Source organism: Rhineura floridana, chromosome 1 (assembly GCF_030035675.1).
Source record: "Rhineura floridana isolate rRhiFlo1 chromosome 1, rRhiFlo1.hap2, whole genome shotgun sequence".
NCBI classification, from domain to species: domain Eukaryota; kingdom Metazoa; phylum Chordata; class Lepidosauria; order Squamata; family Rhineuridae; genus Rhineura; species Rhineura floridana.
Window position 1 is genome coordinate 112089856 of NC_084480.1, and position 24533 is coordinate 112114388.

The window sequence follows — 24533 nt, forward strand, 5'->3', positions numbered from 1 at the left end:
ACATCTTTTCACTGTCTCAAATCTACTGTCATATTGGGCAACTTCCTTTCTAATTTTCTTTCTAATGTTATGAAAGAAAAAATTCTCACTATTCTATTTCTCCGAGGGAAGCTCGGAGGATGCCAACAAGGGAGAGGGCCTTCTCAGTGGTGGCCCCCAAATTATGGAATGATCCTCCTGATGAGGTGCGTCTGGCGTCAACACTGTTATCTTTTTGGCGCCAGGTCAAGACTTTCCTCTTCTCCCAGGCATGTTAGCATGTGTTTTAAATTGCTTTTTAAAAATGTGTTTTTTAAATTTGTATATTTGTTTTTAATGTTTTTAATTGTTGTAAACTGCCCAGAGAGATTCGGCTATGGGGCGGTATATAACAACAACACTAATAACTGTTCCTCATATTAGTATCATAAATCGTATGAGCTGGTGACAGCAGAGACACAGGAATTCCCATCATTGCTCCAAGAGGTACCTCATCCCCTTGCAGAGAGACTGGAAGTATTCTCAGCCACATGTGGAGAGAGCAGCAGCCTTAGTCTCGGAAACAGTCCCTAGCCCTTATTTCTAGATTCTGGGTTAATCCTAAAGGCTACCAGAATATTTTGATTCGCAATACACTGTTGCAGACCTGTAGTATAGGAGCTTAGAGAAATGTTACTGGCAACTGAAAGTTGCACATGGGCAGCTCTGCCTCACTGGTCCAGCACTGGACAGAGGGTGGAGGATAAGATTGGGCTGCCAATCACAGTTGCCAGACGTGCACCATTCTGGAGGGATGGTATCTTTTTATTTGAGTCACATTGAACTGCTAACCCTTAAAATCATCTTTATCCCCCTTCCCCAAGCAAAAACACATATGTGATGCTAGCATTGTTACCTACTTCTCCACCTACGTGATTATGAAGTGTTGTATGACAGCTTTACAAATGGTATGTATTCTTTTTTTTAAGCTGTCCTATCCCTTCAAAACCACTCTTAGTTGTAAGGCTGTATTCCTTTGCACATTTACCTGAGAATAAGCCCCCTTGAACATACTTCTGAATAAACATCCGTTGAAAAGCTCATCCCTGCTCTTTCTTGGCTTCTTCGTCTGGCTTTTCTTCCCAGCCCCCCTCGTCCCTCAAAGCTGTTGAGGGTTGTTGCAGAAACATTCCCCGTGGTAGGAAGGGGTTAACAATGTAAGGCCACACAGCTGCGGCTAATCAGTTGGCCGGGCATAAAGCCCACAAGCACTGAACAGTTTGTGTGGGGGGTAATAGGAGATAAGCAATGTTTGTTGGAGTGTTGGATAAAGGTTTTGTGTTTAGCAAACAACTCTGGGTTCGTGTTTCTTTTGCTGAAGGGCTTGTAGTTCCGCACTGTGTCCTGGGCAACAAAGGACAGCTGGCTAGTTGGTCCAGGGCACCAGAACACAACAAAAGCTGCATTCAGTCACTGCTCTTAAACTGAATGGCACCTGATTCTGCTTGTGTTTTTTGCTTCTCACTGCCTTTCTCTGATTTGCTTAGACTCATTCTCCCTACCCAAAGCTTGGAAAAGTTACTTTTTTGAACTACAACTCCCATCAGCCCAATCCAGTGGCCATGCTGGCTGGGGCTGATGGGAGTTGTAGTTGAAAAAAGTAACTTTTCCAAGCTCTGTTCTTGACTCTTCTAGTCTCCATGTTCATAGCTCCCGTCTTCTTTGTCTTATAGCTTCTGACAGCTCCTGAACACTGTTGTCCTATCACTGCATTTATCCATTTTTTTTTCCCCTTGGAGAAAGATTGTTTTCAACTCTCTCTGTGATTGTATTCCACAATAAAGCTAGCAAATGCTTTATATATGTGTGAAATACTGTGATGAGAAAGGATTTCCCTATCTCACGTTATAACTTTTAACACCCATTGTGGTTAGCCTTTCAGTACTTTGGGCTTGTAGCCAGTGTAGAGTGATGTAAATGTGTTCTTTAAGCACAAGAATTTATACTTCTGCAATAGAACTTGCACCCTCTAAATCTGTTCTTGGTTTCCCCCCAATCATCTGGAGCAGATTTGAGGAGGGCATGGGGCACACGCAGGGGGAGAGGTTCTGTTACTTTTTAACAACCTTGAGGACTAGAAACTCATTACTTTTGCAAAATGCAGAGAATCTCATGATGTGGCCCAGTTGCATAAGACTCTTAATTGGTTGAAGAGCTCATGGGATTTTTTTCAGGGGGGGGGGAGTCAAGATAGCCATATACTGTACATGTGTTACTAGTATATAGTGTATGCTCTTATTGATAATTGATTCATTCCACTGCAAACATCTGAGGAAGCATAATAATGATAATGTTTAAGGCTGTAAGCAAACTGCCAGAAACACAAAAGAGAAGAGAACAGAACAGTACCAATGAAATCTGGGAAGCTTTTGTTAAAAAGGCATGACTTAAACTTTTAGCCAGTCTTCTAATAGTTTATCATCCATCTATACTGAAAATATAATACTGTGTTTACTTTCAAAATCATAAAGCTAAAGAATAAATATTATTATCTTTGTGTCCAGATTTTTAATGTTTATTGTATCTGTATGCTTATTTTGTACGTCGCCAGAGTGGCTGGATAGCCAGCCAGACAGGCGACTAAGAAATTCAATACATAAATAAATAAATAAATACATATAGCTTTTCAAAAAACAAATCAGTACACCTCTATGGTTAAGTATACTTAAGAATAACAGCACAATAGGGGAAGATGGGGGAGGGACACCAGGGCTTCGGGGGAAATAAAGGCTCGGAGAGGGGGAAGGATGCCTGTGAGGGGCAACGAACGAGACTGGCAAGGTTGGATGAAGGGCGAGGCCGGCGGTTTTGGTTTTTGCTGTTGTTTACCCAGCAAAAAAAGGGGTGTTTTGAGCAAACGCTTTAGAGGTCGGCGCGGTAGTTTATTAACATTTGTCTTGGAGGCGACTCTCCTCTGTAGTAATAAAGCCATGCAATTTAACGGCAAAGGCCTAGTTTCCTTGGGAAACGGTTAGGTTGCAGTGATGCTCTTCCGTTTGGCTTATGGGAGGAGACGTAGTTGAAGCATAAGATGGTTTAAATAAACAAACCATTATTTCATTGCATTGGGAGTTGGAGTTTCTAAGGGTGCAGCTAATGTTGTTGGACTGTCTCTGTGCAGGCCGCAGTGCTCAGAGCTGCTGCCTCTGATCGGATGCACTTAGCGTAAGGAGGGCCATGTTTATGATGATGGACTTCACTAGATGTAGTCCAGCCAGGCATGTAACCTAAATTGATGGGGTCATCTCTGCTTTAAAAAATACATAAATTTTCTGCTAATGTAACCTGGCTGGTGCTTGTATATCTGGCTGAAGGATTCAAGGCCTTGCATTTCTTCTCTGCATCATCGGATTTCTCTACAGACCCACCAATACATACTAAAAGGAAAAGGAATAAATAGATAGAGGAAAGGTATGTAATTAACTGTTTCAGATGGTGAAGCAACAGTAAAACTATTAGGTGATTGTTCAAGAATTTCCATAAATCCAAAAGAAAACATACATGTGTTTTGTTTGCGCATATCACAAATACAGCCCCATACCCTATGTATTTTGAAGAAACATAAACTATAATTATAGTATTGTATTTTATTCCTTGCTGTGAACCGCCCAGAGAGCCATTGGCTAAGGGCGGTATAGAAATGGAAATAAATAAATAAATAAATAAATAAATAAGTGGATTAGCATTTTTATTTCACACAGAACTTACATAGTTGATAAAAGCAACTCTTTTTTGTATCTTAAGGTTCTCTGTGTCAAATTTAGACAAGGAGCTCTTCTGAATTTGCAAGTATTGTCACTGATACAAAGACATCAAATCAAAGTATCTTCGTTTTGAAAAAAAAATACATTTTTAAAGCGCTTGTGTATCTCCCAGCCAGTTGGAAAACTGTTGCCGCCGCTCACCATATGCTCAGAGGCATGTTACCAAATTCTTTCAAGCTACACAGCAAGTGGAGTGGACTGTGAAAGACCAACCCAAATTGTGTTTGCATTTTGACCAATTTGTAGGGCAGTCCAATATCTCAGAGAGGAGGTTAGGTCTCCTGCTCCCCTGTTGCATTCATTATAGCTGCCCAATTTCCCTGCTTTTTAAAGTTTGATAGAAATATCTGTGGGCTATAGGTACATTCTTAAACTACAAGATTTTTTGCCTATTAGTGAATTGCTCTGCTTTTTAATCCAGGAGGTAAGAAATGGGATCCTGTGCAAGTTTACTGAGAATGGATTGATCATTTGCATGCTTATTGAGTTCAGTGGGATTTACTCCCCTGCAATCATGCTTAGGATAGGTAAAACTGACCATGGGGAGGGAGAACTGGAGTGGGCAGGGGAGGAGGAAGAAGGAAGAGGAGAGGAGAGGTGGAAGGGAGAGGAGAGGGGAAGGAGGAGAAAGGCAGGTCTGATCATTTTCATGCTTCTTCAGTTCAGTGGGAGTTATTCCTGTGCAATCATGGCTAGGATAGGTAAAAATTACCATTGGGGAGGAGGAGGGGAAGGGGAGACTAGAGGGAAGGAGGAAGGGGGAGAAGAGGGGAGCAGCAGGAAGGGGAGGGGGAAGGAGGGGATTGTAAAGGGAGGGGGAGGGGTGAAAGAAGGGGAGGGAAGGGGAAAAAGGGAGGTGATGGGAAGGAGGAGGAGGGAAGGGCAGGTTTGATCATTTGCATGCTTATTGAGTTCAATGGGATTTATTCCCGTGCAATCATACTTAGGATAGGTAAATCTGATCATGGGGGAGGAGGGGGAGGGCGGAGGGAAGGACGGGATTGGAGGGAGATGGGGGAGGGGAAGGGAGGGTGAAGGAAGGGTGAGGGAAGGGGCAAGAGGGAGGGGGATAGGAGTGAGGAGGAGGGGAGGGCAGGTTTGATCATTTGCATGGTTTTTGAGTTCAGTGGGATTTACTCATATGCAATCATGCTTGAAATGGAAATGGACTGCCTTCAAGTCGATTCCGACTTAAGGCGACTCTATGAATAGGGTTTTCATGGTATGCAGAGGTGGTTTTACCATTGCTTCCTCTCAGGCTGAGAGGCAGTGACTCGCCCAAGGTCACCCAGTCAGCTTCATGGCTGTGTGGGGATTTGAACCCTGCTCTCCCAGGTCACAGTCCAACACTCTAACTACTACACCACACTGCCTCTCTCCAATCACGCTTCGAATAGGTGAAACTGACCTGGGGGAGAGACAGGGAGGGGAGGAAGAAGAAGGAAGAGGAGGAGGAAGGGAGGGGATGAGATTGGATGAATGGGAACTGGGCAGAGGGGAAGCTCCTTTCCTTTCCAAAAGGAAAACATTGTGAACAGCATCATTCTTTTTCAGGGTTTCCCCCACCTTTTTATTCTACAGCAGGCACATGTAGCCTCCCACCCAAATTGAAACTAAAGCTGTCCCTGGCCACATCCAAACCAGGCCTTTAATTCACTTTGAACAGTCATGGCTTCTCCCAAAGAATTCTGGGAAGTGTAGTTAGTGAAGGGTGCTGAGAGTTGCTAGGAGACGCCCTTTTCCCCTCACACAGCTTCAATCAGAGCGGCTGACTGTTAAAGCACTCTGGCCACTGGAGTTCTGTCAGGGGAAGAGGAGGCTCCTCTCAGCTCCTTTCACAGACTACACTTTCCACGATTCTTTGGGGGAAGCCATGACTGTCTAAAGTGAAATAAAGGTCTGGTGTGTGGGACTGGCCCCCTGATTAGGGATGCGAAGCAGCTGTGAGTCTGGCTTTTAGAACACTGGTTCTTACTGAGCATGCCTGACATTATAATAGACTTCAATATAAACTTTCTTAAATTAATTAAAAAACAGCCAGGCATTTTTTTTAAGGCAGGCAGAAGATGAAGGGGTGAGTATGGGGCAAGGTCAATAATAGGATTACAGGTACTCTGTGAACATGGCTAATTTTTAATTAATTTAATCACAGATTATGAGAATTGAGAGAAAAAAGTCCAAAAGGGGTCTGGTTTTTCTCTCTCTCTCTTTATACTTTGAACTCTCGATTCTCTCTGTTTTATGTATCGCCATGAAAATTTAGAGGGTTGTTAAGCAAGCATTTCTGAGTTCAGGACTATGAATTTTTTAAGGTTTTGTTCTGAAATGAGCTTATGGGAAGTATCAGAATGGCATGGGGGTATTTTCAATTTAACATTGCAGAATGTGAAAAATCCATGCTGACTATAGTATACAGCCTCTCTTGTAGCTATATAATAAATGTCTGGTGTGGATGTGGCCAGGGACAGCTTTGATTTAAATTTGGGTGGAAGACTAACTGTGTCTGCTGTAGAATAAAATGGTGGGGGTAACTCCGAGAAATAATGATACTGTTCACAATGTGTTTTTTCTTCTGAAAAGGAACGGGCTTTCCTTCTGCCCAGTGCCCACTCACCCAATCTCCTTCCCTCCTCTCCCCTCCCCTCCTCTCCTTCTCCCCCTCTCCCATCCACCTTCCTCCCCCTGCCTGCCCCTCCCCCAGGTCAGTTTTACCTATCCTAAGCATGACTGCACAGCAGTAAATCCCATTGAACTCAATATGCAAGCAAATAATCAAACATGTGTGCCCTCCTCCTCCTCATCCCCTCCTTCCCCATCCCCTCTCCTGCCTACATCAGCCCTCCCTCCCCCCTTCTCCTCCCTTTGGTCAATTTCACCTATCCTAAGCATGATTGCACATAAGTAAATCCCACTGAACTCAATAAGCACACAAATTATCAGCCCTGCCTTTCCACTCCCTCTCCCCTATTTCCCCTCTCCCTCTCATACATCCCCTCCCCTCTTCCCCTCCTCTTCCTTTCTCCTCTTCTCCACTTCTCCCCTCTAGCTCTCCCTCCCTCCCTCCCTCCCTCTCCTCCTCCTGCTCCTCAGTGGTCAGTTTCACCTATTAAGTAAATTCGATTGAACTCGATAAGCATGCAAATTATCAAACCTGACCTTCTCCTCTCCCTCCCCCTTCCTTCTGCCTTTCCTCTGCCCTCCTTCCTCCTCCCCTGTGGATAGTTTCACCTATTGTAAGCATGACTGCAGGGAAGTAAATCCCACTGAACTCAATAAGCATGGAAATGATCAATTCATTCTCAGCAAACTTGCACAGGATCTCATTTCTTACCTCCTGGATTAAAAAGCAGGGAAATTCACTAATAGGCAAAAATCCCTTGTGGTTTAAGAACATACCTATAGCTGACAGATATTTCTATCAAACTGTAAAAAGCAGGGAAATTGGGCACCTTTACTGAATGCACCAAGGGAGCAGGAGACCTTACCTCCTCACTGAGATATTGTACTGCCTTACAAATTTGTCAAAATGCAAACACAATTTGGATTGGTCTTTCACAGTCCACTCCACTTCCTGTGTAGCTTGGAATAATTTGGTAACGTGCCAACAACAACAACAACAATAGAGCTGCTTTATACATTTAATGATAGTGTACATTTTTCATATGATTATGAGCCACTGGCAATTGCAGCTCCCTAGCCATATGTTGATGCTCTGTGTATATGAAGACATGCTAGCTGCATTCATGCATTTTTATTATGGATGGCCCTGAGGATTAACTTCCTTTCCATTCTGCCTGGTGAAGACTATTGCCTATATACAAATAAAGGTTGATCCAATAGAAGTAATTTCCTTAACTTTTTTGAATTGCTTGCTCTTGTTGCGCTCTCTATGCCATTCATTTTTGACATTCATTTTATGGAAATATGCCACATACTTACTCTGCCCATTTCTCGTAGTTTAGTAAGCATGACTACGATGGTTGAATTGTGCTCCCAAAGCATCCTCCAGAAATCTTCTGTTGTTTCTGCCAATGGTCCCTGCGTAGCTATATAGGCTTTTTGTTGCCTAAGTTTGAAATTTAAGAACACACATTTACCAATCAAAGGAAGTCAAAGATTCTCTTGTTGCATGTAAATATTCTGCTGAAACTTCACTCTAAGAAATGTACAGCTGTAAATTATTGATTGTAAGAACATTAAAAACATATTAAAGATTGTTTAATCAAACAATAGCATTGTTTTATTTTTGGAAGTTTGTGGAATAAATTGCTCTGTTAATATTGTGATTTATGGCTTTATCTTATTTAAATTTTAATGCAACTCTAATAGCTCAATTTTGTGTGTTGCAAAAAGCACTTAGGAAACACTTAGTGGTACAGCTCCAATTTTGCATTCAAGGCTGACTGTCATACAGTCTATTGAGCTTATGACTTATAGCTCCAAAGCACTTTTTTGTTGACTATTTTAATGATGCAAGAGCATCAGGAAAAGTGAGGAGAGTTTTGAAATCATGACAAAACGAAAGGAATGGGACAGGTTAGTTTATCTTCTGAATGCTGCCACACTTTTTTTTCTACAAGTGGAAATCTTCTATTCACAGAAAGGCTCAGTCCAAACATTCAATATCTGTACAGTATCTTAAATAACCAGCTGTTAGAGGACTCCTGTTAGTAATCATGGTACATGCCTCTACCATCTGCGTACTATTTTACTGCCAAAATTTGAGAATCAATCTGCTATTCCTGTGACTTCCCATTTTCAGAAGGAGACACAATCTACTCAAGTAACATTCTACATGAGAGCAGTTTTAGGGAAAGGCTCCTATCTGACTTCATTCCTTTGTGGCATGAAAGCCTTGAGAGTGACTGCTTCTTCCGCATAGCTGTGGTGGTGTTGGGAGAAGATCTAGTCCCAGTGAGAGAAATGTGCAGCCTTGCTGAAATGCAAGGAGCCACAATGTAGACTCTCCCCGTGTGACCAGATATTTCACCAGATATTTCATTTTGCTGAGTGGCACAGGAAGAAACCATTAGAGAAACATCTGCAAAGCACATTGTGTCTGTTGATACAAACTTACTTAATTTGCAAAGAATAATCATTTTTAATGACAAAAGACCCTGCCTTTTAGTACCTGTATCCATCAATAAAGCTGGCATTGATATAATCGGAACCTTCTACCCCTCGGATAGGCTGCAAACATATCCTCGTGGATTCATATGGCATAATATTAACAAGGCGATTTTTAAATTTATTACATGGAAGATTGGCACTAATGAATCTTGAAGTGTGAGCTTTAGAGCTGGCTAGCCGCTGTAGAAGAGAGAAAAGAGACATTTAGGAAAGTTTGAAAAACACCATTTCACAATTTAATTTGGCTAAACTTTTGTATAGGGATGATTTCCTATCACTTCTTCACACATTGTTATTGTAGAATAGCTATCACAAGACGTGACGGCTTTAAAGGGGGATTAGACAAATGAATGGAGAAAAAGGCTATCAATACCTATTAATATGGATGGCTATGTGCTACCTGCAGTGTCAGAGGCGTGAGTGGGAGAGGACTCCTGCCCTCATATCCTGCTTGTGGGCTTCCTTTCAGTGGCATCTGGCTAACCATCATGAGGAAACAATGAACTAGATGGGGCTTTGATCTGATCCAGCAGGGCTCTTATGTGCTGATCCAATTATTTGTTTAATCTCACAAATTTCTCTCTTAATGTAAAGTTATCTTTTAAATAAACTTCCAAAGTGTAGAATGAATTTTGCATACACTGTGTTAGAACAGCTAAAATTTAGACTCTGTTGCTGTTCTTTAAATGATCTACCAAAGCACATGCTCTCATCCTAGAACAATCTGAGATCAAGCCTAACTTTTTTCTCCTAGTGTAAAATTTATCACTATAAAACCTCCAGGAACCCCCTTATATGAAGTACCTTAAATTCCAGTTCCATTCCTGTGACATTCTCTCCTGCTTCTATCTGTGTCAGCTTCTGAATATATGCATACAGGTTTCTGGCTGGCACTTCGGTATTTCCACATGTCACTGCTTCAAGCAGTGCATCATGGATAAAGATGTATTGGTCCTCTGTTTGAACCATGTAATTCCTCTGGGCTCTCATTAGAGTTACGTGGCCATAAATATCTACAGTCTTTTCATGCTTTATTCTCTCTAGCATGGCATCTATTACAATGAAACAGCCGGTCCTGCCAACTCCAGCACTAGAATAATAATAAAAGAAGAAACAAATGTAAGACATGTGTAAACAATGAAAACATTTTTTATCATCATGACATTTCTTGACATGCTGTCATGGCAACAAACATCATAGCAATTAAAACTGTAATCCTCTCTAACATACAAGCTGGTCCTGGTAATTTTTATGGGATTCATTGGCACCTGGGCCTGCTACTTAAGGTCCCCTTCTTAAATTACATCAGTCATCTTGGAGTCATTTCCCAGTGGTGAGATCCCCATCCCGAACCAGACAGCGATTGGCTCTGAAAGTCCCATGAAATTCACCTCATCCACACAGCTCCAGTATGCAGATGCTTATGGCAGCACTGTGGAATCTTGTTACAGAGAAGCAGCTTCAATGCCACTTAAGTATTATGGGAAACAGCCCTTTGCCTTGAAGTGACCATGGGTCAGTTCACTCCTTCCATTTTGAAGCAATGTTCCCATTCTGAATCTCCCATGGAAATGTCAAATCTAAGTATTTAACGTGCATGACGAAAACTTATGCCATATGTAAAAAATGTTTGGGAAGAAACACATACAGTATGATAAAAGCCCTCCTGCTTCAACAAGAAAGTGGTATGAAAGGAATCACACTTTGTCCTAAGGGGCTTTGGAAATCTAATGAAGTCCTTTGGGGCAGAACACATACGGATGATGTGCAGATTCAAAATTTAAATATTGACAAGTGAGATCCTGAGGAAATGCACTGTCTGCTTAGCCATATGGATCTTGTATGCTATCTGGGACCTATCAGATTTTGTGCTGCAACATCACATATACTATTCCACTAAGCACTGATTGGCCAACACTAGATGTCAGGTCTTGGTTTGACTGAAAGACCATCAGTGGCTGCTGTTGTGAACATTTCCTCTAAATTTCACAAATAGGCCTATGGCTGGCATTGGTCACATTCTTATTTCCTGGCTTATAATAAATGGTTTTTATCCAAAGGTGCCATTGTGCTTGCACAAAACCTGTACTGCTAGTAGAAACCTTGTGCAACTGGTGAGTCCAAGGGTTGGCTTCTGCTTGTGTAAGATATTGTGAAATTGGGAGAGCTAGTTATTATGCTAGGTGACAACTATGCTACCAGTTTTTAGGTACAGAACTGCTTGTGCCACACAAATTAGTGCAACAATGCCTATGCTAATACACTTTTTACACTTATTGGTTATCACCCAATGTATTTTCCATTTTCCCATACATTGCAGGCTTTACTACAATTTGCTGAATAAAACATAAAGAGGTTGAAATAGTAGATTCACACTACTGCTACCGTCTGACACTGCAATCACTCTTTTCAGAGATAGGTCTGGCGCGCCAGCCTCCATTATGTATCTGGTGTCCTGAGCACTGTTCATTTTGGACTTTTTCACAAGATTCAGTTCTATGAAGACCTTGCCAAGGGGAGAAAAGAAATAAGTGTCTGAGAGTCTGTGAGAAATGCAGAATAAAGGGCCTTCTTTTATTCTCTTAACAGATGCTACATAGAAACCATAGCACTATGCTCTGCATTTTTCTGTATAAGAAAAGAAGAACTGACACTAGGATCACATGATCCATGATGCTCCCAGGGCTTGCGATTCACCTTTATTAGTTAGCTTCCCTGCAACATGCCTAAGGCTGAAACCCATGACCCGGGAATGTGTCTTTATTATGATTTTTCTTACAAGCAGCCAATTTAAGTGCCACAATTAAAGTGTATTTTATTAAACTAGGAATTAGCGTATTTTGTATCTGTGATACGTCTTTTAACTGAGCTAAACTGGTACAGAAAAGTATCTAGTGTACCTTTCGCTAATGACTTTTAAAAAGAGAGATTTCCCTCTCCTAACTATATATAACAAAGCCCATTGACATTTAGGTTTAATCAAGAGTGATCAGTCACCAGTATGGGTTTGTTAACTACATTAAATCTAGGATTTTAAAAAAATTGTTTGTATGTGAAATTGTTAGATCTACATTTTTTGTCTGATTTAGCAACCCATATTTCTAGCTCACTGTTGTTATTGTTATGTGCCTTCAAGTTGATTACGACTTATGGAGACCCTAGGAATCAGCGATCTCCAACAGCATCCATCGTGAACCACCCTGTTCAGATCTTGTAAGTTCAGGTCTGCAGCTTCCTTTATGGAATCAATCCATCTTTTGTTTGGCCTTCCTCTTTTTCTACTCCCTTCTGTTTTTCCCAGCATTACTGTCTTTTCTAGCGAATCCTGTCTTCTCATGTGTCCAAAGTATGATAACCTCAGTTTCATCATTTTAGCTTCTAGTGATAGTTCTGGTTTAATTTGTTCTGACACCCAATTATTTGTCTTTTTTGCAGTCCATGGTATCTGCAACACTCTCCTCCAACACCATATTTCAAATGAGTGGATTTTTCTCTTATCTGTTTTCACTGTCCAACTTTCACATCCATACATACAGATCAGAAATACCATGATCTGAATGATCCTGACTTTAGTGTTCAGTGATACATCTTTGCATTTGAGGACCTTTTCTAGTTCTCTCATAGCTGCCCTCCCCAGTCCTAGCCTTCTTCTGACTTCTTGACTATTGTCTCCACTTTGGTTAATGAATGTCCCGAGGTACTGATAATCCTTGACAAGTTCAATGTCCTCATTCTCAACTTTAAAGCTACATAAATCTTCTGTTGTTACTTTAGTCTTTTTGACGTTCAGCTGTAGTCCTGCTTTTGTGCTTTCCTCTGTAACTTTCATCAGCATTCGTTTCAAATCATTACTAAGGTTTCTGCTAGTAGTATGGTATCGTCTGCATATCTTAGATTATTGATATTTCTCCCTCCAGTTTTCACACCTCCTTCATCTTGGTCCAATCCCACTTTCCGTATGATATGTTCTGCGTATCGATTAAACAAATAGGATGATAAAATACATCCTTGTCTCACACCCTTTCTGATGGGGAACCAAATGGCTTCTCCATATTCTATCCTTACAGTAGCCTCTTCTCCACAGTATAGGTTGCACATCAGGACAATCAGATGCTGTGGCACCCCCATTTCTTTTAAACCATTACATAGTTGTCCATGATCTACACAGTCAAAGGCTTTGCTGTAATCTATAAAGCACAGGGCGATTTTCTTCTGAAATTCCTTGGTCCATTCCATTATCCAAGGTACATTTGCGATATGATCTCTGGTGCCTCTCCCCTTTCTAAATCCAGCTTGGACGTCTGGCATTTCTCGCTCCATATATGGCAAGAGCCTCTGTTGTAGAATCTTGAGCATTACTTTACTTGCATGGGATATTAAGGTAATAGTTCGAGAATTACTGCATTCCCTGGGATCCCCTTTCTTTGGAATTGGGATGTATATGGAACACTTTCAGTCTGTGGGCCATTGTTTAGTTTTCCATATTTCTTGACAAATTTTTGTCAAAATTTGGACAGATCCAGTCTCAGTTGCTTGTAGCAACTCTATTGGTATGCCATCTATTCCTGGTGATTTGTTTCTTCCAAGGATTTTAAGAGCAGCTTTCACCTCACATTCTAAAATTTCTGGTTCTTCATCATAGGTTTCCTCTGTGAATGAATCTGTCATCCTGGCATCTCTTTTATAGAGTTCTTCAGTGTATTGCTTCCATCTTCCTTTTATTTCATCTTGGTCAGTCAGTGTGTTCCCCTGTAGATTATTCAACATCCCTACTCTTGGTTTCAATTTCCCTTTCATTTCTCTAATCTTTCGGAATAGGGCTATTGTTCTTCCCTTTTTGTTCTCTTCTATTTCTATACAATAACTATTATAATAGTTCTCTTTGTCCCTACGTACTAGTTGCTGTATTGTTGCATTTAGGGTTCTGACCGTGTTTCTATCTCCTTTTGCTTTTGCTTTCCTCCTCTCTTTAACCATTTTAAGAGTTTTGTCAGTCATCCATTGAGGTCTTTCTCTAGAGGTATTGTCTTTTTGCATTCTTCCCTGATCATGTCTCTGACTTCAGTCCATAGTTCTTCTGGTTCTTTGTCAACTAAGTTTAAAGCCTCAAACCTGTTCTTCTGGGATGTTATTTAAATTGTATTTTGGCATTATGAATGCTTTGTACTTCTTCTTTAGCTTTACTCTGATTTTCGATACGACCAGTTCATGATGTGTACCGCAGTCTGCTCCTGGTCTTGTTTTCGCAGAAAGTATGGAACTTCTCCATCTTCTGCTACCAATTATATAATCAATTTGATTCCTATATTGACCATCTAGCTCATTAAGTGTTCATTTTATTTTTTCAGCCCCCCTCCCAAGTGGTGTGGATGATTTAAACTGAAGGACTAGAATTCTTAAAGAATGGGAAAGTCTTTCTGATCTTGCAGAACTAAGCTTTGTGGTATGGTGATAATAACCTAACTTTATTTTGCTTCCCTCTCCATAACTCATTTCTGTAGCATTGAACCTAAAAGACGACATGAACAGCACAGCTGGTAAGCAATCTCTGGATTATCTAAACTTTTACTTGTCTGAATTGCCAAGCACTATTTCTTCTCAAGTAACACACTAAGCCCAATGCAATGTTACGTTTTGCCTGAGAATCTTAGAGCAAAGGGGGGGGGAGCGTGATCTGCTGCCTAATAAAGCTGAACTCTATGGAAGGGGTAGCCTATGCAGTGCCCTCTAATGTTGTTGCACTCCAGCCACATCAGCCGCAGGGAACTAGTTTGTGCAGCCAAGGCAGAAGTTGATGAGCTGATGTGGGGGATTAAATCCTGCTGAAGATTCAATGCAAACCCCTTCCTGAATGAGGAAAGGGTTTGCATTTAAACCCCTGCTAAAATGGAAGAAAAAGCCTTTGTTTTAGCAAGGGTTTAATGCAAACCTCTTTGTGACCAGGAAGGTGTTTGTGCTAAAACCCCTGTTAAAATGAAGTTTTCCCCCCTCTGTTTTAGCGAGGTGCTGTGAAGTTCTGACTTTGGGACTTCAACGGGTCAAATTACCTGATAATATTTTGATGTCAGGGAACTGACTATAGAACAGGAATGAAAAGTTCATGAGGTTATATATTTCATTCCAGCAACTTTCTTTGAGGTATCCAGAGTTTCATAGGACTCTTCATTCTCTTCTGGTGAAGAGTTCTAAGAAGCTAAAAGTTTGCATACTTCTACCCCACGTTTTGCATTTTGCATTGCTTCTGGAAACTGCTCTGGTGACTGGAAGATAAAAGTTTCAAACTGGTGGTAATGCCTGATGAATGCCCTCATTGTTTGAAAGGAGATAGCCAGTTCTCAGGATGGGAATTAGGTCATGAACGTTAGAAGCACAATTCCTTAGCCCCACAAACGTGGATATATGACTTCATCTTAAGCAAAATATGAATTCTACTTTTCATAACTCCTTCCCTTAGTTCACTTTAGCAAAATGGCTACAAAACTTTAACATTGTGTGTGTGTGTGTGTGTTATGTGCCTTCAAGTCGATTATGACTTATGGAGACCCTGTGAATCAGCAACCTTCAATAGCATCTGTTATAAACCACCCTGTTCAGATCTTGTAAGTTCAGGTCTGTGGCATCCTTTGTGGAATCAATCCATCTCTAGTTTGGTCTTCCTCTTTTTCTGCTCCCTTCTGTTTTTCCCAGCATTATTGTCTTTTCTAGTGAATCCTGCCTTCTTATTATGTGTCCAAAGTATGATAACCGCAGTTTCATCATTTTAGCTTCTAGTGATAGTTCTGGTTTAGTATGCAGTAACACTCAATTATTTGAGGTTTTTTTGCGGTCCATGGTATCTACAAAACTCTCCTCCAACACCACATTTCAGATGAGTTGATTTTTCTCTTATCCACTTTTTTCACTGTCCAATGTGCGAGGGGGACCCTTTCATTTCAGTTAGCAATACAAATTGCAACATTTACAAGCCAAAATACTATGCAATCCATTAAACAAGCATGCCTACTAAGAAATTGTTATTGCTTCAGTGTTATCATTCATCCAGTTCCAACATTTGTTTTCAATATCTACAAACACAACTGAGTCAGTCCTGTGAGTTGAAATATGCTTAATGTCCCATAATGTGATACAGCTACAGTATGCAGAAAAGGGAAATTAAGAGGCATTCGGGGGCCATTGTGTAGATGTGCTTGGAGATTGGCTTTTCTGATTAATTTGTTGATATTATAATGCTGACCCTTAACTGATACTTCAGTGATCTGGCAAGAAAAGTCATTGTAATTACGAGATTTCACAGATCATTTATTTCGAAGAACAAAGATATTAAAATATGGGCCAAAAATCATTTAGGACCTATTTGACATATATCAGGGGATAATTGGATTGAATATTGCAGTTTTGGATATACTGAGACTGCCTTTTATGCAATTTGAGTACATAAAGCAACTGCGACTAAAAAAAACTGATGAAAAGGTACAGGATTTATGAAAAGGTTTACATGGAAAATTAAATGACACTGTCAAAAATTGCATAGCAACTTGAGCTCCTGTGTTGTGCCCATTCACGGTATTAGAGCTTTTTAGGGCCATTCATTTGAATGAAATCATATACATTTTCAGCTTAAAATACCACACAAGTATTGTGAAGATAACTGGCATGTAAGCTGCCCTGAAATTTATTTATTTATTTATTTAGTATACTTATATCCCATCATTCTTCAGACATGGAACTCAATGTGGCATACATGGGATTCCTTGGCGGGCTCCCTTCCAGACATTGAACAGACTCAGACCTGCTTAGCTTCAGCAAGGTGATTGCATCATGTGCTCTGAGATGAAAATAACAGGAATGATGCATAGATTGGGAGTTCAGTGGTGGTGAGAAGGGCTGGTATACTGCTGGTGACAGCTGCTGCATTGTTGTTGACAAGACATTGATTTCTGGCACAAGCATAAGAGAAAATGGAAATTTTCCTTACCGTGAATTTCTATTTGTGGATAGGGCTGGAGGACATTCCTGATTAGGGATGGCTCCTCCTACTGGTTGTGACAGGCAGGGTCTAGAGACTTCTTAGTCTCTCCGGGGGGGAGGAATCATCCCGCTCTCCAGACCAAGCTGACAGAGCAAGAACTCCTCGACCCCATCAACGCCAACCATGCAGACGTTTATTAAACAGACACCTGTACAAAGTAGTAACTAGGAAAAGGTAATAACCAGAGACAAAACAGACAACTGGAGAAAAACTTCCCACAAAATGAGATACACGCAGTACTAGACATCGTGTGAAAATGTAAGACGCTAGCAGAATGCCTCAAGCCCCCAACCCCTCGCTCCAGAAGGCCGTAGCAAAGGAAGGAGAGTGGGTGGAATGTTCTCCAGCCCTATCCACAAATAGAAATTCATGGTAAGGGAAATTTCCATTTTTGCTAGATAGGGCTGGAGGACATTCCTGATTAGGGATATAACTGAGCAGTATACACATTCCCAGGGTAGACTTCCTCTGTGTGAAAGTAGAGATTTAACACCTTTTGGAACACCTTGCTACCAAACACAGTGTCGGCTGGGAACAGGAATCTATTTTATAATATCTGATGAGGGTGTGTGGAGAGGCCCACGTGGGTCCATGATTGGGAAACTGCCCTTGCATGATGCAGAGGCAGCTTCCCCTCTAACAGAATGTGCTGTGATACCCGCTGCAGGGTCCTTATCCAATGCCTTATGGTCCTGAGCTATGGCCGCCCTTAACCAGCGAGAGATGGAAGGGAACCTTCTTCCCGTGTTCCCCAAGAAAGACACAAACGATGATTCAGGATGTCTAAACTCCAGAGTGCAGCTCCCCTAACATCCAACAGGTTATGGTGCCACCTATGCTCCTGAGTGCAGGAAGGAGATGGGCAGGAAAATGGGAAGTCCACCTATAAAAAACTGATGTGATGGCCACCAAAATACTGTCGTATAAGTCAAGGCGTTCAGAAGGCAGCTGGACATAGGGTCTAAGAGTGAGCCTGCTAGTGCCAACAAGATCCAGTTTAGGTTCCAGGTTGGAAACCTGTGACCCGTCTGTGGAGAAATGAGAACCACCCCTTTAAGGAAATGCTTAGAGCAAGCGGTTTGAAGACAATAGGGAACTCCCCACACTAGAGAATATACTACTGAGGGAAGCTGCCTGGCACCAGAGGACAGCTGCACTAAACCCTTTGTCCAACCTGAGTGTAAAAAACCCTGGAAAGCCTGAACATTTCTGGACAATGGATCCACTGAGATTTTTGAGCACCAGCTCAAAAACACCCCCCAGGTGGAGGAGAAACCCCTATTGGTAGACTGTTTACGTGAGGCCAGGAATATATCCAGGACTTTCCCCGAAAAAACCTTGTCCCTTAACCCGATCCACTCAGTGTCCAAGCTGTCCATCTTACACTCCATTAATTGGAGAGAAACAACTACTACTGTAGCTCCCTCTAAGCCATTTCTGGAATGGACACCCGAATTTTCACCTTTGCAGGAATGGGATTTTGGAATGGAAGCAGAAGCTACTGAAAGGACTAGGGGACGAACCTCAACCATTAGATTAGACCGACACCCTCCTGCGATTAGGTCAGAAAGAGCATGCCCAAGGCACACGGGTAAAGTTTGTTATTTATATGTCTGAATGGTTTGACCTTATTCAAAACTCTGAGGTAGAAGCTTCTGCAGCTAGATGCAGCTTCTCACACTTGTTTCTGCTGGCAGAAACATGCAATGTCATGTAGACCTGTGCAGCAGCAACCATCCCCATAATCAGACTTTGTTTAAAGGGACATAAAAGAATAGAAGGATAGGGGCTGCTTGTCCTTTTGATTAGACAATATAGAAGCAAGCATTTTCTGCTCCCTGATTCTATTGAACCAATCCTCAGACTATTATCTGTGAAAGAGAGGAATAAAGAAATTTATGTTCTGTTTAACACATAAATGTAAGTGGACTGCTTTCAAGCATGAATCCTTTGGTTGTGTTCACAGGGTTTCTGTGGTGAGCGCTACTCAGAGGTGGCTTACCATTGTCTTCCTCTGAGGACAAGAGGCAGTGACTGGCCCAAGGTCACCCAATGATCCCCACAGTCTTGTGGGGATGTGAACCATGGGCTCCCATGTCGTAACCCAACATTCCAGCCACTGCCCCACGCTGGCTCTCATTGAAAACATGCACTTTAATGAATACTGAACTGCCAAGGCTCAGGCAGAAAAACCAGAATAGCCTCTGAGGTTGAAGGGCCATTACGTGCAAGCCAAGTTACACCTATGGAATGGAAAACTGAGCTCTTCTGAAGCTGTGTATACCGTAAGCCGGTATACTGAAACCCTAACAAAGCAGAGGCAAGTGTAACTTTTTCAATGTCTAGGGATATAGCCTCATGAAACTAGAAGAAGAGACAAGCCCATATTTCAGTTTCATGCACCAGGACACTTAACCCCCATCCTCTGGGGGGGGGCGCTCAGACTCTGCAAGGATTCATAAGGTCAAAGGGGGTTGCCTTCAAGTCGATTCCGACCCATGACGACCTCATGAATAGGGCCTCATGGCAAGTGGCACTCAGAGGAGGCCCATCATTGCCTTCCTCTGAAGCTGGCAGGCAGTGACTGGCCCTACACCACACTGGCTCTTCATAAGGTAATCATCTGAATTTATTCCAAACTGCGGCTATTGAGATAATCCAACTGTTCTTGCAAATACTACCACATGTAAGGGTTGTGGGCCTTCTTCTGTGGGGAGGAGATGCAATAACTTTTTGAATCCTCACAAAAAGCTTTGAGGGTTTTCCATTTATATACTTTCTGACTGTGGCCCCCTAGAGGAGCCAATGGGCTTCTCTGTTGTTGTCCCTCCAACACTCCCTGGGCCTACCTTTTCAGGCCTTTAAGAGAGAGAATCAGCTCTCTAAATGTCTCAGCCCAGATTACTCCTGTTCTGAGAAAAATGTAACATTTCCACAGGAAGAAACCTGAAATACATAAGATTTCTTCCCAGATATTTCACCCCTTATGCTTCCAAAGAAGGAGGGAACAGACATAGCCAACCTGAGGTTGACTAGGTTTAAGGGAGTCACTTTGTGTAACCCTTCCACATAAAGGGAACACACTAGGTCTTCGGATGACCACCATCTGACATGATCTATAACCTTTCTTCAGTGAGTACACTACACGTATCCAAAACCCCACACCTTGACCTAAGCACCTGGCATCAGGGCTAGAACACAAGAGGGAATACCTTGTCACCTAAGCTTAGGCATCCCCAATGCCCCCTAAAATCTTCATAAGCACCCTTTGTTCCAGCTGACAACCTCTGGGTAAAGGGTAGGGTTGCCATATTGCCCGGTTAGCCGGGTTTTACCCGGATTCTATGCATGCCACCCAGCGCCCGGCTAGCCCCTTAGGTGGCCCGGATTCTCAGCTTTAATTTAAAAAAAAATTAAGTTCCTAGGTGGTCCGGTTCTCGAGATATACATAAAAACGTCAGCCGCCCCCCGACTGTTAAATCTTTCTTTAAACAGTAGTACTATAGCACTTCGTAGCTTTAACCCCGCCCGTTCAGCATTGCAGCCAATCAGGGATTGTGTTTCAGTTTCATTCACCTGAGGCAGTGTCTAGAAAACAAAATGGTGGTTCCCCCCCCCCCCGTTTATCTGAAATCTCATAAATTGGGTAAGTATATACATTTTAGTTTCTTTCCCTCTTGTGTGCAGGAGTCAGATCCTGGGCAGTGTTTTCAAAACCTTCCCAATACTTGCTTTTGTGGGGGTAAAAGCATGCTAATCCCATATGCCCAGAGTAAATCCCATTGAATTCAACAGGACTTACTTTTGAGTAGACATGGTTATGAATGTGCTCAAAATCAGTGGGACTTTGGAGTGAATGTAAAAAAGAATTGTGTTTGTGTTCTAACTCTTTCTGCCCCCTTCTCCAGTCCTATTTTAAAGCAAGTAGGCAGGGCTTACTTAGGTATTACAGTTTTTATTCTGTAGGAAAGTAATACTGATTTTTTAAAAAACTAATACTGATTTTTCTGCAATGACCAACTGGTTTGACAATAAACTATTATATGGACTGTATGTATTTATACATCTGCAGTGTGTGCGTGTGCGTGTATGGAGTCTTTCCAACACCCCTGTGAGGTAGGGTTGGAAACCAAGGCAGCTCACAACAAGAAATAAAGCCATTTAAAATCCAATAACCATAAAAACAAGTATAAACAGTTGCAAAACAGCGTAAAGTGGCATGATTCGGAATTTTGGGTTGTGTGAATGAAGTTGCTTATCACTTGAGGTTGCATTTCTGTCCCTGTTTGAGTAAGCCCCACTGAATATGCTGGGACTTGCTTCTGAATAAATAAACCTAGGATTGCACTATAAATATCTTTACAGTTTGTGTAAATAATAAATATATTTGATAGCCATGCTTATATAAATATTTCTTCATTTATCATATTTTTGGTTTTTGGTTAGGAATCCTGACTGGTTGTGAGATGCTTAGTTTTTTGCCTTACTCATAGGAATCTTGTTGTGGTTGGTATGGTATTACATTTAGGAAAGTGTTACTGCCTTCTGTGTTTTTTTTTCCTATTTGCATTTCACTTATCTTTAACCTCACTCCGTTACAGCTATAGAAGCAACAGCAGCATATGCAAGATAATTAACTCCCATTAGTGATAAGAACAAGAATTTATAATTATTATTTCAATTAAAACAAGAGGCTTATCAATACTTTGAAGAGGACCAGATATTTATTTTGTTTCTGAGCCCAGGACTGGGTCTCTCATGATGCCCGGTGGGGGGGGGAGCAGGAGAGTAGTTGATAAGACAGACATCCTGGCATTGGTAATCTAATTAGCAAGGTATGTGTGGAGTTGTTGCACACTTCCAGGCCCAGTTTCATTTTGAGTATGGAGGTGGAACCTGTGTAGATGTGGTTGATCAAAGGGAAAAGAAATTTTGAGTTAAGCAAAGCTCTGCTTTTATAAAACCTAAGAAACATACAAATACTTTGAATGTCTGAGTGCCTGCCCCAGTGGAATACTGGAGGAACTTGTAAAACTTGCTGCAACAGTATTTAGAACTGAGCATGTGGTGTGAAAGACTCCTTTTCCTAACATTTTGGCTTCTTGTTTTTCTCCACCCACCACATCTTTGAAATATATCGGATATGGTTAACTGTACTGCTGCCCTGACTTACTTTGTTTGTTGCTATTTTGTGTTTTTATTATGTTTTTATATTGATTGTGTATTTTTATTGTTTTTATTATATTTGTAAGCTGTGCTGAGCTGTTTTTAACAGCAAAAGGGCAGGATATAAATTCTCTTAATCAATCAATAAATACTCCCTAGTGTTGGAAACTAGAGTCTAGGCATTTAAGGCTGAAAATGTTGCTTTAAAAAAAAAAGGTTTTTTTCCCAGTTTTTGGTGGTAATTCCTAGGCACAAAAACAAAACAACTGGACAATCCAAATTTTAATATGCAAATAATATGCAAATAATACTTTACATAATATGCAAATTAACCTGCCCGGATTTGTGGAACTGGACTATGGCAACCCTAGTAAAGGGACCTCTCATCAGCCATCAAGGCAGAAACCAGGGAAAGCAAGACCAATTCAAAAACATAATGAAGAGAGCCCACTCAGCCCTCCAGACAGTACTGAAGGGGTTGTAGGAAAATAAACCACCACTGTGGGCTGTTGGGCAGGAGCAGAAGGGAACATTTTTATTTTATTTTATGCCGTGGCCAGGAACTGGGACAAGGGCTCACGTGCCACAGGCTGTTCCTTAATTTACCAGAAAAACTGCCTGGTCAGAGCCAAGGAGCCAGGGGTAAAGCATCAGGTGCGGATTCCAATTCATCCCCTGAAACTTAGAACAGAAGCAGCCTCAGATTTCTGTTCCACGAGAACTGGGTACAAACTGCTGGGACAAACTGCTGGAGGAGCTCAAAGGGTGAGGTCCCACAAAATGGCTGCCAAAGGAAGGTCTGTGGGATTTCCTGCAAATATAACTAGTAGTTCCGAGTAGCCCTGGCTTGTATGTCTCCTTCCTGTAGGATATCTCCCCCAAGGGGAAGGCCCCTTAATATCCTGGGAATATATGTAACATCTAAGCAGGAAGAGATTAGGATCCTTCCTACAAACACGAAATGCTTCTTTGCCTATCAGTAATCAGACTCCCTTCGAAAGTGGCTGCCGCTGTTGCTAAAGCACTGCGGCTAGCCATGCTCCGTAGCTTTCAAGAATGCCTCCTACGGCGCCAAACTACCCAGCTGGATTGAACGATCCTCCCAAGCCCCCGGACCCACGATGTGAAGGCGGGGGGGGGGAGAGGAGAAAACAGCAAAGGATGGAGGCTGAAGAGAGAAATAGCTAACATTAAGGAGAGGAGAATGACTGAAAACAGAAAGAACAGAAAAAATAGCAAAAACAGAGGTAAAAGGAAGTTCTGAGCAGAGAGAAGAAAAGACCCAACCATCACAGGCCACAGGCAGGGCCAGTCTGGAGGGTGGGATAACTCCTCCCTCCGGAGAGGAGACTAGGAAGTTTCTAGACCCTGCCTGTCACGACCAGTAGGAGGAGCCATCCCTAATCAGGAATATCCTCCAGCCCTATCTAGCAAATGACATGTCCGGTGGCACTGGTACTATATTGTCCAATGCTCTAAGGCATTTTGTCATTCCAGTCATTAGCTTAATGGCTAAAGAATATTCTCCCGATGATTGCTCAGTGGATTGCTCTTTCATTGACATCAGTAAAATCAATGGACTTAAGTGCACTTAACTTATATTGGCTGTTAGGTACAACAGTAATTCAGATCTGTGTTACACTTCTTAGAAAGTTGTCCGTGCTTTTCAGCTGAGAACATGATGTGCAATTAAAGCAATTGCAGATAATAATGTGCATAGAATGGGTAACAGAGGTTTGAATCTGCATTTTTCAGATTAGCATACAAAAAGTGCACCCCAACCTCCACTGTGGTGCCTTTTGCATTATCCATGCACACAACAATATCTGTGCCATAACATTTGGATGATATGGACATATATTAGGTTGGTACAAATTTGCCAAACTTGCAGATTCTAAAAATACAGATGCGATGTAAAACATGTATCTCCTGCTTCAGAATCAAAATGCAACAACAGAAATACTTTTAGTGGGACAAGGTAAATGTTTATTTCTGGGATTTGCATGGATTTGGTTACAAGCTCAGGGGTGTAGCTGTCTGGGGTTTCAGGGTCTTAGTCCACTTATTTTTTGGGGAGCAGGATCCCAGCAGGGTCCCTATGTCTCTAGCATCTATGAGTCAATCAGCATGAAAGAGTGTGTTAGCCACTGATAAGAGTCTTCTAGAAAGCTTCCTTATCCTTTCCTTCTGATTGAAGCCAGTCAGAGTGAAAGGAGGTAAGTCAGCCACTGAAAAGACTCTTCTCAGTAGTTTACACTCTCCTCTTTCATGCTTATTGGCTCCTAGGGATGCCTGTTGTTGTGGGAGAAGGCATTAACAAGGATCTCATTCCCAACCCTGCAGCAAAAAAAAAAAACGGGGGGGGGTCATGGCTGTGACTAACATGTAGGGACCCTGCACTTCTGAATTTGCCACTACTCTACTGC

The 24533-nt window shown here is 41.7% G+C and overlaps 1 protein-coding gene across 18 annotated transcripts in view; it reads right to left on the reverse strand.

Annotated features, from left to right (window-relative positions):
- Positions 1-24533, reverse strand: part of PTPRD (protein tyrosine phosphatase receptor type D) — a 2140456-nt gene that overhangs the window by 17911 nt on the left and 2098012 nt on the right. For all 18 annotated transcript variants that reach the window (XM_061629619.1, XM_061629614.1, XM_061629634.1 and 15 more), the window contains 3 exons: positions 9717-10002; positions 8914-9092; positions 7722-7848 (listed from right to left, as the gene is read on the reverse strand). In XM_061629619.1, coding sequence (XP_061485603.1) covers positions 7722-7848; positions 8914-9092; positions 9717-10002 — 592 coding nt within the window. The remainder of the gene's footprint in view (positions 1-7721; positions 7849-8913; positions 9093-9716; positions 10003-24533) is intronic.